The 15701-nt window shown below is 39.4% G+C and overlaps 1 protein-coding gene across 1 annotated transcript in view; it reads right to left on the minus strand.

Moving 5' to 3' along the window:
- Positions 1 to 12838: 12838 nt before the first annotated feature.
- Positions 12839 to 15701, minus strand: part of Arhgef38 (Rho guanine nucleotide exchange factor 38) — an 89749-nt gene continuing 86886 nt past the window's right edge. Inside the window, exon 14 of the mRNA XM_048333673.1 lies at positions 12839 to 13328. Coding sequence (XP_048189630.1) covers positions 13143 to 13328 — 186 coding nt within the window. The 3' untranslated portion in view covers positions 12839 to 13142. The remainder of the gene's footprint in view (positions 13329 to 15701) is intronic.

Below are 15701 nucleotides of genomic sequence, written 5' to 3' on the forward strand. Positions count from 1 at the left end.
GGAGCTGGGAATGTGGCTTAGTGGTAGAGTGCTTGCTTTTTAGGCATGAACCCTCAGTTCAATTCCTCAGTACCATATACACACAAAAAAGCTGGAAGTGGTGCGGTGGCTCTAGTAGTAGAGTGCTAGCCTTGAACAAGAAGCTCAGGAACAGTGCCCAGGTCCTGAATTCAAGCACCAGGACTGGCAAAAAGTTTTTAAAAAGGTTATTAATCCTGGCCCCTGACTTGCTCTTTGCCTTCAGATGACAAGGTTCATTAAATGAGTTTTCAACTATTTTTAGTGTGCTTATCAGACAAAAACTCCCTAATTGAGGCCCTTCTGCATTTCAAGTTTATATGATTCTGTTTCCTAACGAAGATGTGGTAGTATTGTTTATTCGTATCAGATTATACATATATTGCATAGAAATTAATCTTACCAAAATAGAACATAATGTTTAAAATTATATAAGAAATTAGAGAAAGCCATGAGTACATTTATAACCATACTGATTTTTAAGTAATTGATGAAGAATATATTCCTTAGATTATTTAATAACATCTCATTCCAGTATTTTCTAAAGTATGGGTTATTTTTCTGAAAAAAAAAGAACAAAAAAAAAAAAAAACAGGCAAACTGTATCTAGCTAAAGTATGTTGTGAGAGCTATAGCTGGCCTGCAGAGACTCAGTCCTGCAGAGGCTCAGTTTGAATCTAGTAGCCCTGAAATAAAGGTATGTTATATTGGAATAGTTTAAAAGTCACAGTGAATTAGTGATGGACTTAGAGACCGTAGAAAGGACTAACTAAAAAGCTTATAAAACCATAACTTTTTTAAACTAGTGATCTCTCTCTGAAAATATAAAAATGTCCAATATCTGCTAGTCAGTGAAATTTAATTACCAACTATAGTGTAATGTGCTAATTTATCTTGAGTACTATGGGGTCTACATGTTTTCAATATTAGTGCATTGAGTATAGTATGAGGCCATAATTACTACAAATGGGATGTGTGATATTTGGCTTTTGCTGTCTTGAGAGAACTGTTTCTTTCATTGACAGCTTTGTAAGGTTTTGAAATTGACAGAAATCCAAAGAGCTCGAGAAGATTTTGCATTTCAGTTTTATTAATCACCTAAACTACATTCATCCCAAATAGTGACAGGCACTTAATACCAATCTCTAAAAATCTAATGTATTTGATTATATGGAATATTTCAGTAGTTTAAAGTTTGACATACATTGCACTGCTCTGATTAAAAATGTGCATTGTACCTCTTCTACATTGTTCAACCTTCATTCTTGGGATACTTTCTTGAAGTATTTTTACACTGTTGGATTAATTTACATTCTCTAAACTTGAATATGTGTACTTTAAGTTGAAGGTCTCTATGTTAAAATAAATGTTACACATCCACTTGTTATAAAAAGAGAATTAGCTACAAAATTTCCCCTTCATTCTTGGTTAAGAAAGCTACTTGTGAGAATCCTATTCTGTACAATCTTAATTTTTTTAAAGCCTAAAATAGACATTGGTGGCTCATGCCTGCAATCCTAGTTCTTCAGGAGGCTAAGACCTGAGGGTCACAGCCAGCTGGAGCAGGAAATTCCATTAGACTCATCTCCTATTAGCTACAAAAATTAAAAATAATTTTTTAAAAAGCTAAAGTAGACCTTCTCTCCCTTCTCTCTGGCCATGGATCATCTTGGCCACAGGCCAACAGTTTGAATTCTAAAGAGAGGGAAGATGGCGCCGCCACAGTAGGGAGGCACCCCAACTCGCTCCAACTGAATAGCAAGCTAGGAACTCCAGCACCCAACACCCCATCAAGAACCCAGCAAAACCAACAACCAGAAGCAACAGAGAAACACAGGAAACAAACAAAAAAACAAAAAGAAGAGCCTATAACCTACACGGAGCCAGAAAATCTCCGGGGTACCCTCCCCCATCCGCCGACCCTAGCCCGAACAGGGTCAGGCTGGAAAAGGGGACCCAGCGCCGGCAAGTGGGGCCATAGACCTTCAGCCACCAGAGAAGCAACAGCCGAAAAGTCACACCAGGAGTTCCACGGACCCCAGACGGAGCGCAAAACAACTGAGACAGACGGCGGCGCGGGACCAAGTGGCCTGGCAGCGGCCTGGGACCGAACAGCTGGGAACCAGGCGGCGCAGACAGGGAGAGCTGGGACCACCACCACCAAACGACCGAGCGCCGCACCCCAGCACCACAGCCCCGAAAAGCCCACAGCAACACGGGACACACACACAATCCAGGACCAGTAAGTTCCCCATTACCCCCGCCCCCCAAATGGGAGACCAGCTCTAACAGAGACCCAAACCCTACAAAGAAGCTAGAGCTCCCTCCCTACCCCGAGGGAACAAAGGAGCCACGCCAAGGCATTCCCCCAACCCCCAGCAGAGGAGCCAGAACCTGGCCGCACTGCCCCCCCAACCCCCCAGCAGGGGCCTGGGGTCTGGTAGGCATTGGAAGCCCCACCTGAGGCACCTGGTCCTCGCTGTCTTTTTGAACAACAACCACAGACTCGCAGGTGTACAATACCAGCCCAGCAGGGACATCTGGGTCCAAAAACACGCCCTCCTCACAGCGGAGGCGCAGAGTCTGTGGGCACCAACCCGAGCCCGGACACTTGATCCTACCGGGGCCCACCCATACCTCCCCCCACAGCAAACTCGCAAGAGGGCACAAGCACTCTCCAAAAACTCGGGCCAACACGCCCCCAAAGGAAACACTAGAGTGCACACGCACGTGCCCCCCGGAGGGCCAGCGTGGGCCAGCGTGCTAGTCCTCCAGCAGGAGGATCATCTGCCCAACCCCCTGCGGGAGCACACAAGCGGGCAAGCTGCAACACCCACCACACAGGTGGGCAGAGCCCCTCAATGGCAGCGCCTGCTCTGATAGGCGCGCGCCACACAGGCGGGCAGGGTCCCCCAGCGGCAGTGCCCGCGGTAGGCGCACCCCGCACAGGGGGGCAAGCTGCCTCTCAGCGGCAATTCTCAATCTGAGAGGTGAGCTCTGACCAAGCTACCAAGTGGAAAAAAGATCCGAAGAAGAGAAAAGCCTCCATGCCACGCTGAATCAGCAACCAGCAAACCCCCACCAGGGGCACGCTAGGGTCAGCACAACACAGCGGCAGGACACTGTCCCACAGAGAAAGACACAGAACCTACCCACCCCCAAGTGCAGTGAGGGTGACCACCTCGGCAACAACTGAGATGGGCACACTCACCCACTGGGCAGTAAGGTTCAACAGCCAAACTCAGACCCAGAGCCAGGACACAAACAAGTCTCCCACTGACAGACCAGTGGGAACCAGCACAAAGCCAAACCAGGGAAGCCACCCTCAGATCTCCAGATACGCAAATCACAAAGAAATATAACAAATTTCACCAAAGGGCAAGCCAACTCGCCAGCTTCATAAAGCAGCACGACTGAAGAGGAGATGGAGAATAAAAAAACAACTGAGGCTATGCTATCAGAAATGATGGAAAGCCTCAGAAATGAAATCAGAAAACAATCCCAGGAGTTCAGAGTGGAAGTCTCCAAGGACATCCAGGAAGCCAAGAAAGAAATGGAAGCAAAAAGGGATACAGTGCAAACCTCCGTCAAAGAAGACCTTAACATCCTGAGAAGTGAAATGCATGAAGAAATAGATTTAAAATACAACTCTTTAAAGGAAGAAATTTCCACGATGAGAGCTGATCTGGCAACCATAAATAGCTCTCTGACATCCATAAACTCCGCACTTGAATCCACAGCACAAAGAATTGACCATATGGAAGCCAGAATTTCTCTCTTGGACGATGATGAAGCCGATAAGAACCAGAAAATTACCACACACCAAGAAACGGTAAAGCTTCAGGGCAGACTAATCCAGGAGCTAGTGGACAAAGACAAGAGATATAATCTGCGCATAATTGGAATAGAAGAAGGAGCCAAATACCAGAGCAGAGGGCTTCAAAATATTCATAATAAAGTGATTGCGGAAAACTTCCCCAATCTCACAAGGGACCCCATCCAGGTAACCGAAGCCTATAGGACACCTGGCAGACCAGATCCTATAAAAGCCACGCCAAGGCACATAATATTCAAGACTTCAGATCTCAAGAATAAAGAGCAAATTTTGAATGCAGCCAAAGTGAAGAAAGAAATTTATTACAATGGGAAGAGGATCCGAATAACAGCAGACCTCTCCACACAAACCTACCACATAGGAAGAGAATGGAAAAACACCATCCAGGTCCTACAAGCCAACAATTGCCAACCTAAAATAAAATATCCAGTGAAGCTGGAGTTCATATTCGAGGGGAAAACCAGATCTTTCCATAGCAAAGAGGATCTAAAGGAGTATGTGAATAAAAAACCAGCCCTACAGCAAATTCTAAGAGGGAACTCCCACCCAACAGAAATCGTACAGGTCACATAGACAGAAACAGAAAGAAACTACAATAGCCAGAGCCCAACAGAAAGAGTAGCTCACTAAAGACAAGAAAAAAAAAGTGAACTGAACACCTGGGGGGGGGGGGAAGGGAAAGGGGGAGAGGGAGGGGGGTATGAGGGACAAGGTAACAAAGAGTACAAGAAATGTATTCAAAGCCTAATGTATGAAACTGTAACCTCTCTGTACATCAGTTTGATAATAAAAATTTGAAGAAAAAAAAAAAAAAGAGGAAAAACAGCCCAACAAGAAAATGGAAGGAGAAAAAACACTCTTATCCTTGATCTCTTTGAATATAAACGGTATAAACTCTCCAATAAAGAGGAGCAGACTGGCAGAATGGATCCGCAAACAAAAAGTTGCCATCTGTTGCCTACAAGAGACCCGTACCTTACAGCAAGGGATAAAAACAGGCTCCAAATGAAAGGATGGAGCAAGATCTTCCAAGCACATGCACCTACCAAAACGGCAGGAGTAGCCATCCTGATCTCAGACAAGCTGGACTTCTCATTAAAATCAACTCAAAAAGACAAAGAAGGTCACTACATTTTAATACAAGGAAAAATCCAGAATCAAGACATCACAGTGATAAATGTATACTCACCGAACAAAAGAGGCCCTACATAAGTCAAGCAAATTCTCACAGAACTACAGAACAAGATAGACCCAAACACAATCATAGAGGGTGATTTTAATACCCCACTCTCTCCAGATCCAACACCCAGAGGATTAGCAGGGGAGCTGAGGACCTAAGTAACACCATATCCCAAGTGGATCTGACAGATCTATACAGAATCTTCTACCCTACAAAGACCCAATACGCCTTCTTCTCAGCAGCCCATGGATCATACTACAAAATAGACCATGTCATAGCCCACACAAAGAACCTCAGCAAATACAAAAGTATTGACGTCGTCCCATGTATTATATCTGACCACAGTGGATTAAAGGTAACCCTCAATAACAACGGTTACGACAGAAGCTATACACATTCTTGGAGGCTAAACCCCACACTGTTATCCAACACTTGGGCCACAGACCAAATTAAAGATGAAAACAACGAATTCATAAGCCACAATGACAATGAAAATACATCACAAAGAAACCTATGGGATACAGCTAAGGCAGTACTGAGGGGCAAGTTCATCGCCCTCAGCATTCACTTTAAAAGAATGGAAACAGAGCAGGTGAATAACCTCACGATGAAACTAAAACAACTGGAGAAACAAGAAATGATTGAATCTAAAATGACTAGGAGGAGAGGTCACTACTGAACAAAATTGCTTCCTCCTGTTTGATCTTTAAATGGCTACTCAAATTATTTATTTCTCATTAAATAAATTAGATTTTCTAATGTCAGTCTCCTAGGTAAAGCTATAAACATTCCATCTAGTAACCATACTCCAGTTTTTTCTAGGAATGGGGGTAAGAAAGGTTGCACAGATCCCAGGCTGTGGTGAGCTGCTTGCAGGTAGCGGCAGCCACGGTCCTGACTCCAGCACACCAGAGGCAGGGTGTGGGGTCGGAGTGGTCAGCAGGCTACGGGCGGTGGAGGTCCCTAGTATCAGGATCAATATGAATGCCGAAGGAAGAATAGAGAAGTCATCGGAGGTCTGTAGCCATTCTTCTGACCTCAACACAGTAGTAAAGAAAACCAAGCAAGCTTGAGTGTAAAGGGAACAGAATAATTTCTTTGGCATGGTCATTTGTCTGTATTTGCTCTTGATCACGATCCTCTGCTAGTTACTATCCCTGAAGTTCCTATCAGAAAATGATGTAATTACCATGGCTTTTACATAAAGATTGAAAAAAAGGCTTTTTTTTTTTTTTTTCCTACATGTGAATACAAGTAACAGACTGAAGTTGATGAGCATGGAATCTGTCTTGCCAAACTTACTGAATGTGTAATTCAGGTATGCTTGTCTCTGAATTACACAATATTTCCAACTTCCTCAGTGTATTTCTGTTTTTTGTCCTTTGTGTGTGTCACATGTGCACGCGCGCAGTTTGTGACCACTAAGCTTCTGCCATATTACCAAGCTGTTACTTAAACTTTACAGAAAAAGTTTAAAATGCAAAGAGAATGGGCCTTGTGTAATAGAAGACTCTTTTCATGCTTCTTACTGTGATGCCAGAAAACAACCAATCCCAAGTGCTTTTGCTGTTTCTTGACATTTTATGCTTGCATTTAAACTTGAAATGTCTTGAGTAGAATGAGACAATCAGTTCAAATCAGAAATGAGAAGTATTATAATTTAATTGCCTTGTTTTGCTGTAGCAATAAAATGACCAAGTGCAATGACTTAATAAAATCATCTTTTAAAAGTTGCTGCTATGAATATTTTTAGCTGTAAAATTTTACCGTTTTGTTCCGACTTGCGTTCAATGACTATTATGTAATGCAGGTGATGTTTTGATCATCTTAACATTCCAGAAAAACCAAAATATATGTATGAGGAATCTCAAAATAATATACTCACTTTTTACAGGTGCTCTTGAAAAAAATCATGCTTCTCCATCAAAAGGAAACATTTATAATAAAAAAGAATTGTTGCCAATAAATAAATAAATAAATATATAAATAAATAAAATGACTAGGAGGAGAGAGATCACAAAGATTAAAGAAGAGATAAGTCTGATTGAAAATAGAAAGACCATTCAACAAATAAATAAGACTAAAAGCTGGTTCTTTGAGAAAGTAAATAAAATTGACAGACCCCTCGCAAGACTTACAAAAAAAAGAAGAGACTCATATACGTAAAATCAGGGACTCCACCAGAAAAATTACAACAAATATACACGATATTCAAACAATCATAAGGATCTATTTCCAGAACCTCTACTCAGTAAAAAACAATAATTTTACAGAAATGGATCAATTCTTAGAGAAGTATAAACTGCCCAAACTGAACCAAGAAGAAATAAATCAACTAAATAAACCAATAACTTACAGTGAGATAAAGGGGGTAATCAAGAACCTCCCAACAAAGAAAAGCCCAGGCCCAGATGGATTCACCAACGAATTCTATAAAACCCTTAGTGAGGAGCTAATACCAATACTCCTCAAACTCTTCCGAGAAATAGAAACAGAGGGAGAAATCCCAAACTCATTCTATGAAGCTAATATCATACTCATTCCCAAACCAGGCAAAGACACAACAAAAAGGAGAACTACAGACCAATATCACTAATGAACACAGATGCAAAGATCCTCAATAAAATATTAGCTAACAGGATCCAGAAACGGATCAAGAAAATTATACATCATGACCAAGTAGGCTTCATCCCACAGTCACAAGGATGGTTCAACATCCGTAAATCAATCAAAGTAATTCACCACATAAACAGAACTAAAATCAAGAATCGCATTGTTATCTCAGTTGATGCCCAAAAAGCCTTTGACAAAATACAACATCCATACTTATTAAAAGCTCTGGAGAGAACAGGAATAGATGGAACATTCCTCAAAACAATAAAAGCCATATACAACAGACCAACTGCTAACATATTAAATGGAGAGAAACTTAAATCATTCCCCCTAAACTCAGGAACAAGACAAGGATGCCCACTCTCCCCACTTCTTTTCAACATAGTGCTGGAATCCCTAGCCATAGCAATAAGGCAAGAGGAGGACATCAAAGGGATCCACATCGGCAAGGAAGAAATCAAGTTATCCCTATTCGCAGACAACATGATCTTATATCTGAAGGACCCAAAAAACTCAGTCCCCAAACTCCTACACCTAATAAACCATTTTGGCAAAGTAGTAGGATACAAAATCAATCCACAAAAGTCAGCATCTCTTCTGTACACCAGCAATGTACAAGCAGAGAAGGTAATTATGGAAACAATTCCATTTACAGTAGCCAAAAAATCAAAAAAAAAGTACCTAGGGATCAACGTGACGGACCTATTTAATGAGAACTATAAAAATCTAATAAGGGAAATCAAAGAAGACACAAGGAGATGGAAAGACCTCCCATGCTCATGGGTAGGCAGAATCAATATAGTGAAAATGGCCATATTGCCCAAATTGTTATACAAATTCAATGCACTCCCCATCAAGATCCCAGCAACATTCTTCACTGAAATAGAGAAAGCAACCCATAAATTCATATGGAACAGCAAAAGACCTAGAATAGCCAAAGCAATTCTAGGCAAAAAAAAAGCAGTGCAGGAGGTATCACAATACCAGACTTCAAGCTCTACTATAGAGCCATCAAAATAAAAACAGCCTGGTGTTGGTATAAAAACAGACCTGAGGACCAATGGAATAGAATTGAAGATCCAGAAATAAAACCGCACTCTTACAGTCAGCTGATATTCGACAAAGGAGCTAAAGACATACAATGGAATAAACATAGCCTCTTCAACTACTGGTGCTGGGAGAACTGGGCAGCCATATGCAGAAAACTCAAAGTAGACCCAAGCCTATCACCATGCACCCAGATCAACTCAAAATGGATCAAGGACCTCAATATTAGACCTGATTCCTTGAAACTACTGAAGGACAGAGTAGGAAAGATGCTAGAACTTATAGGCACAGGAGGGAACTTCCTGAATAGAGTCCCAGGGGCACAACAAATAGGGGAGAGACTCGACAAATGGGACTACTAAAAAATAAAAAGTTTCTGCACAGCTAAGGACATAGCCACCAAAATAGAAAGACAGCCAACCATATGGGAAAGGATCTTTACCAGCACAGCAACAGACAAAGGCCTAGTATCTGTCATCTACAGAGAACTCAAAAAACTAAGCCCCTCCAAGCCCAATAAACCTATTAGGAAATGGGCAAAGGAGCTAAAGAGAGACTTCACAAGAGAAGAGATAAAAATGGCAAAGAAACATATGAAGAAATGTTCAACATCCCTGGTAGGAAAGGAAATGCAAATAAAAACAACCCTGAGATACCACCTCACTCCAGTTAGAATGGCCTATACTCTGAACTCAGGCAACAACAAATGCTGGAGGGGGTGCAGGGAAAGAGGAACCCTGCTCCATTGTTGGTGGGAGTGCAAATTAGTACAACCACTTTGGAGAACAGTATGGAGGTTTCTAAAAAAGCTCAATATAGTCCTACCCTATGACCCAGCCATTCCATTCTAGGCATCTATCCTGAACAGCAGGTCCCAAGATATCAAAAAGACATTTGCACTTCTATGTTTATTGCTGCACAATTCACAATAGCCAACATATGGAAACAACCCAGATGCCCCTCCACAGATGAATGGATCCAAAAAATATGGTACCTATACACAATGGAATACTACATAGCGATTAGGAATGGTGAAATATTGTTATTCGCAGGGAAATGGTCAGAACTTGAACAAATAATGTTGAGCGAGACAAGCCTAGAACACAGAAAACAAAGGGGCATGATCTCCCTGATATATGACTGTTAAGATGGGGTGACGGGGAGACAGTAGTGACCAGGTCTGTGAAACCAAAAACCTCTTGTCAAATGGTATTTCCCACAGGTTTGGGTCAGTGACCCTACAATATGTAACTAAAACCAAACAACTACTCAACATATAAAGGTCAAAATTTGACCTCTCAGTGGATCACAATAGCTCAAAAGCTATGTATGTACGTTCATATAAGACTATTGTCAACATACTGTCTATTGTAGATATTACATTTAAAGACCTACGTGAATTTTCTTTGGCGTAGGCCACGTGGCTACTGTATATGTTCTTGGTACATTGTGTATTGTATATATGTCTACCTGACCTAGGAAAGGGAAAGAAAAACAGGGTGTAAGATAACACAAGAAATGTACATACTGCCCTCCTATGTAACTGTACCCCTTTTGCACAACACCTTGTGAAAAAAAATTTGTTAAATAAACTTTGATTCTGAAACAAACAAACAAACAAAAAGCTAAAGTAGAGCTAGAGCTCAAGTGGTAGAGCGCAAACTAGCCATGAGAGATAAATTCAGGAACGGCATCCAGGCCCTGATTTCAAGCCCCAGAACTGGTACACCAAAAAAGGAATATAACAATTCCATTAAAATGCCTAGACTTAATTCAGATGCCACCAATGAAATTATCTTTGAAGAATTTCCTGAAGACATATATTTCATAGCTCTCTTGGAGGTTTATTTCCATGGTGCCTAATAAAATAATATCTCAGGATTACAATATTCAGTGTTAAGCAAAAGACTTAAAATAAGGGTATTGTATAATTTTTCAAGTCTATTCATAGTAATTTGTGTTTAACAAGAGACGGCAGTAAGTGCCTTCATCATAACTCATGTTCAGTAGCCACTTGTGGCTCTGATTTTTAGTGGTGCAGATTTTTCAAAGGTCAGATAGGAAGCATCATCAGTCCTAGCATAAAAACTGCTTATACATGTCTTCATTCTTGGGCTGGGAATATGGCCTAGTGGCAAGAGTGCTTGCTTTGCATACATGAAGCCCTGGGTTCAATTCCCCAGCACCACATATGCAGAAAACAGCCAGAAGTGGCACTGTGGCTCAAGTGGCAGAGTGCTAGCCTTGAGCAAAAGGAAGCCAGGGACAGTGCTCAGGCCCTGAGTTCAAGGCCCACGACTGGCAAAAATAAATAAATAAATAAACATGTCTTCATTCTTCAGGGAGTCTTAAGCATATATATATTTATACCAATGTATATATCTACATAGATGCATGTAGATATGCATAACTGTGTATAGATATATACATCTTCCTCTTAATTTGGTCTTTAGGCATGTTCATGGCTCCCATGAGTAGCAAGATATACTAGCTTTTAGCTTTACCCTGAGCAAATAAGTTCACTTGCATTTTAAAATTGATTACAATTAATAATTAAAAGTTAATCCCTGCATATCTTTTTAAGGAGTCTTAGTGCTGTACTTGAAACAAAATTTTATGCAAAACAACTCATCTGTAAAGCCATTTTCAGATGAACTTTTTAAAATGATTCATTTAAGTATCTTAAGAATTTCTGGGGCTGGGAATATGGCTTAGTGGGAGAGTGCTCGCCTTGCATGCATGAAGCCCTGGGTTCGATTTCTCAGCACCATGTGAACAGTAAAAGCCAGAAGTGGAGCTGTGGCTCACGTGGTAGAGTGCTAGCCTTGAGCAAAATGAAGCTAGGGACAGTGCTCAGGCCCTGAGTCCACACCCCAGGACTGGCAAAAAAACAAACACACAAGAGTTTCTCTGACTAACCATGGTGTGTGTGTGTGTGTGTGTGTGTGTGTGTGTGTGTATGTGTGTGTGTGTGTGTGTGTGTGTGTGTGTGTGTGTCCATCATCTGTCTTCTGAGCAGCAGCTCTCTTTATTTTGTTACCTGCATTCTTCAGTAATATTAATATACATAATACAGGTCAAATAAGCATTTCAAAGTGAAAATCAAATCTTAAGTTTTAGTGTCATATTGGCACATTTTATATAGGCAATGAAACCATTTGATTTTTAAAAGAAACCACAAAAGTCAAATTTAATCTTTTTCAAAGAAGCATCTTTAGTTTGACAAAGTGTTTTGACCAAATATTCCCAAAAATTTGGAGAACAATTCTTTAAAGAATACCCAAATTAAAGTTCACTGTGGCAGAACACTATGTTATAGAAAATATTATTCTCCTTATCTAAGTACAAATCAGCAACTAAACATGCACATCTTGGCTCAGAATACACATTCCCCATTTACATCCTGATGATTAAATTGTCCAAAAAAATGTCTCCATTCAAATATCATTTCCACCCTGTAAGATCATTTTAAACAAGTACCCTTTCAAAATGATTAAGCAAAACAATAAAAATAGAAGTCATTATCCTAGATTCTTACATGGTCTAGGCATTATGCAAGTATTTATAGCCCTTGATTTTTAAAAACTTCAAAATACTTAAATGTGGACATGAGAAGAATGTTCCTTGTTATTACCATCACTGCAGGTAGTGAAGCTGGAAGAGCCCAGCTTAGTGGTTAGGAGTAGGTTCCATGGACCAGATTACTAGTTCGAGTCTCAGCTCTATCATCTACTGGCAGTGTTCACTGGGCCAAATCCCATTGCTTCGTTGGTCTGTGGGTTCCTGTTAATGTATTAAGTTACTACGTACAAAGCATCTAAAATAATGTCATTTAATGTTCAGTGAATGTTGTATATCACTAATATATTCATTAATATATTAATATATTCAATTATTTCATTTGGTACAAAACTTTTATTAAAGGCTTCATGTTAAAGATGTCTAGTTGGCTGTTAATTCTTATTTTATGACTATGGTTTTAGTTATGCTTGGGTTTACACATCTATGTGTATGATCTATGTTATACACATATAAACTGCATAGTAAATATGTATATATAAATGTACACAGAGGTGGGAAACATGAAAATAAAACAAGCAAAAGATATAACATATAAAATATATAACAAATATTACAGTGAAGAACCTTGTCCTTAGAACTAGCCTTTCATGATGCTAAAGGGAAATGTGCTATTTCAAAAGATCTGTACCTTGTAGTTTATGGTATGAGCCTGAGCTGTTTGCTTTGCTCTTTCTGTTAGTTTAGTATTCCCTGCAACATGTATACATTTAGGAAACAATGCTATTAGCAAGTATAGTCTTCCTTAAGACTTGCCACCTTATTTGTTAATGCAGCTTGGAAGTTTCTTGCTTTCTGGTTGAGAATGTCAGTTTTATGAGGTAGTCAATCAGCACCTTGCCAGGAAATGAAGGTCAGAGGCTTATTTTCTTAAGCATAAGTCATCTTTCCAAGGTAGTTAGCTGGCACATAGCCTTTCTGGCCTTGAGCTTCAGCTAACCACCACTCTTTATTTCCACTTAGATCACAAAATCTAAGTATATGGACTCTTTGGTACTCCTGAAGACTGAGTTCATGGTCACTCCGAGCTTGAAAAGCATGAACTGCATAGAAAATCTAGGCAAAGAAACAAATGATATTATTGGAACTAGAACTTAAAATTATAGAGAACCATAATACAATTTCTGAGCTTTTAGAAGTGATGCTTAAATTCTATCTTGTAAGTCACATTGCATAGCTTTTTCTGGTAGATTTAGTTAGCTATTTACTAGCTATTCCAATAGAAGGGGCTTAAATTGCTCATGCTTCAATGCAATTTGGCAGTTTTTAAATTCACATTTGAAATGGCAAGCCAAGTGCAGGTGCCTCCCACCTGTAATCTCTAGAAGATGATTGCTGAGGATCTTGGTTTGAAGCTAACTGGGCAGGAAAGTACATAACATTATTATCTCGGATTACCCACCGAAAATCTAGAAGTAGAGCTGTGGCTTAAGTGGTAAAGTGCCAGCATTGAGTTAAAAAGTCAAGGGACAGTTCCCAGGCCCTGAGTTCAAGACCCAGTACTGATATACACTCACACGCAAATATATTTAATGTTAATTCCTCTTGAAACAATATCATCTTTAAGAATCTTCTTTGCAAAATAAATACTTTTAGATACTTTTGCACAGCAATATTACTGTAATACCTGTATGTGTGGTAAAAAAGGGGAGTGATGTAGGAATACACTTAAAGGCTTAGCAAGAGAAATAAATTGTAAGACACTCAAACTAAGGAAATTTATAGTCATTAAAATGGAGATTTCTAATATTTATCACATAGAAGGGGCTTATAGTTAAATAGTAAACAAAAAAGTATAAAATCAGGTGAGCAATAGAGGCCCAAAATTCCTAAGTAATTTCTTTGGATTGGGGGATGATAGGTAATTTTTATTGTTACTTCTTTCTTCCTTTATTTTTCAAACTCTAATAATCATGTTATACTAAATTTATAACTTTAAAAATGAATTAAGTGATCTAGAAGAAAATAACAAAACATTTTGTACATGATTGAAAGATGTATTCTTACAAGAACAATTCATAATTGTTTGATGCATTAGAGGCCCTAAAACAAGTATTTATTTCATCTTCCAGAAAAATCATTATATTCATAATAAAAGCAGTCTAAAACTAAGCAATTGTCTAACATTGATATATTTGTTTGTTTAATCAAAGTATAAAGAATCCACTAAATGCTAGATATTATTTCATCACAATCTTAAAGTTTAGCTAATAAGAAATGTCAACAAGAGGAGTAGTATGTCATTCGCCAGTTCACAAAGACAAAACAAATGTAATAAAAAGCATACAAATTCACTTCCACAATTGAGGGCTAATACATAAAGGAGTCTGTGGTGAATTAGGTAATATCTTTGAACAGGAAAAGAGACTGGACAGTGTAGAGAAAGGACGATGTTGTAGCTTGGATTGTTAACTCTTGAACTGAGATTTAAATTTCTGAAAAACCACAATTCCATTGATTGTTTTTGAAATTAGCATCAGGTGCTCCTCAAGGAACGGAACCTAATTCCTCAGGTGATGGTGGGACCTTTGAGCTGAGACTTGGAGAAGAAATATAATTTTAATAATAGGTTTAGTTAATATGGGTAGAAGAGCTCTAACTACAAATCCTGTACTTGACCCATTTCTAATAATGCTTCAGGAACCAAATTCTGGCTCCAGCAAGGATATGTACAGTGTGTTCTTATAGAAGGAGTCTGGAGATTTTAATATATTGCTACTGTTTTTCATTTTGTTTTGTGTTTTTAGTTTGGTAAGTGAGAACTGAACAGATACATAAGAGTGAGGTAGAAGGTCTGGTTTATAAAAGCATCCAAGGGCTGGGGATATAGCCTAGTGGCAAGAGTGCCTGCCTCGGATACACGAGGCCCTAGGTTCGATTCCCCAGCACCACATATACAGAAAACGGCCAGAAGCGGCGCTGTGGCTCAAGTGGCAGAGTGCTAGCCTTGAGCGGGAAGAAGCCAGGGACAGTGCTCAGGCCCTGAGTCCAAGGCCCAGGACTGGCCAAAAAAAAACAAAAAAAAGCATCCAAAATGATCAAGATACACATACTCATAAGTTGACGCGTTGACTTGAAATCCCTTTGTATGTTTTTAATTAAAACATAAAAACATTCAAAAGTGTGTAATCTGATAGATCCTATATTAGTAGTTACTAAGCATATTTTGCAATTCATAAAAATAAAAAATGCATATGCTTTACCAATGCAGCTATAGGCTTCATAGCAGCATGAATTAGCTACCAATATCCCATGCCTAAGTATCTGTGGTAGTTTTTCATTTTGACACAAATTCTATCAAATGGACTATAAGATCTTCAACTTAGATCTATTTGCTAAAAATTTTAGTATTTATATATTTTAAACATTAATTATGGATTCTCAAGAAAAATAAAATTAGAATAAAAATTACAGTATATAATTTCAGTA

Source organism: Perognathus longimembris, chromosome 24 (genome assembly GCF_023159225.1).
Source record: "Perognathus longimembris pacificus isolate PPM17 chromosome 24, ASM2315922v1, whole genome shotgun sequence".
NCBI lineage: Eukaryota > Metazoa > Chordata > Mammalia > Rodentia > Heteromyidae > Perognathus > Perognathus longimembris.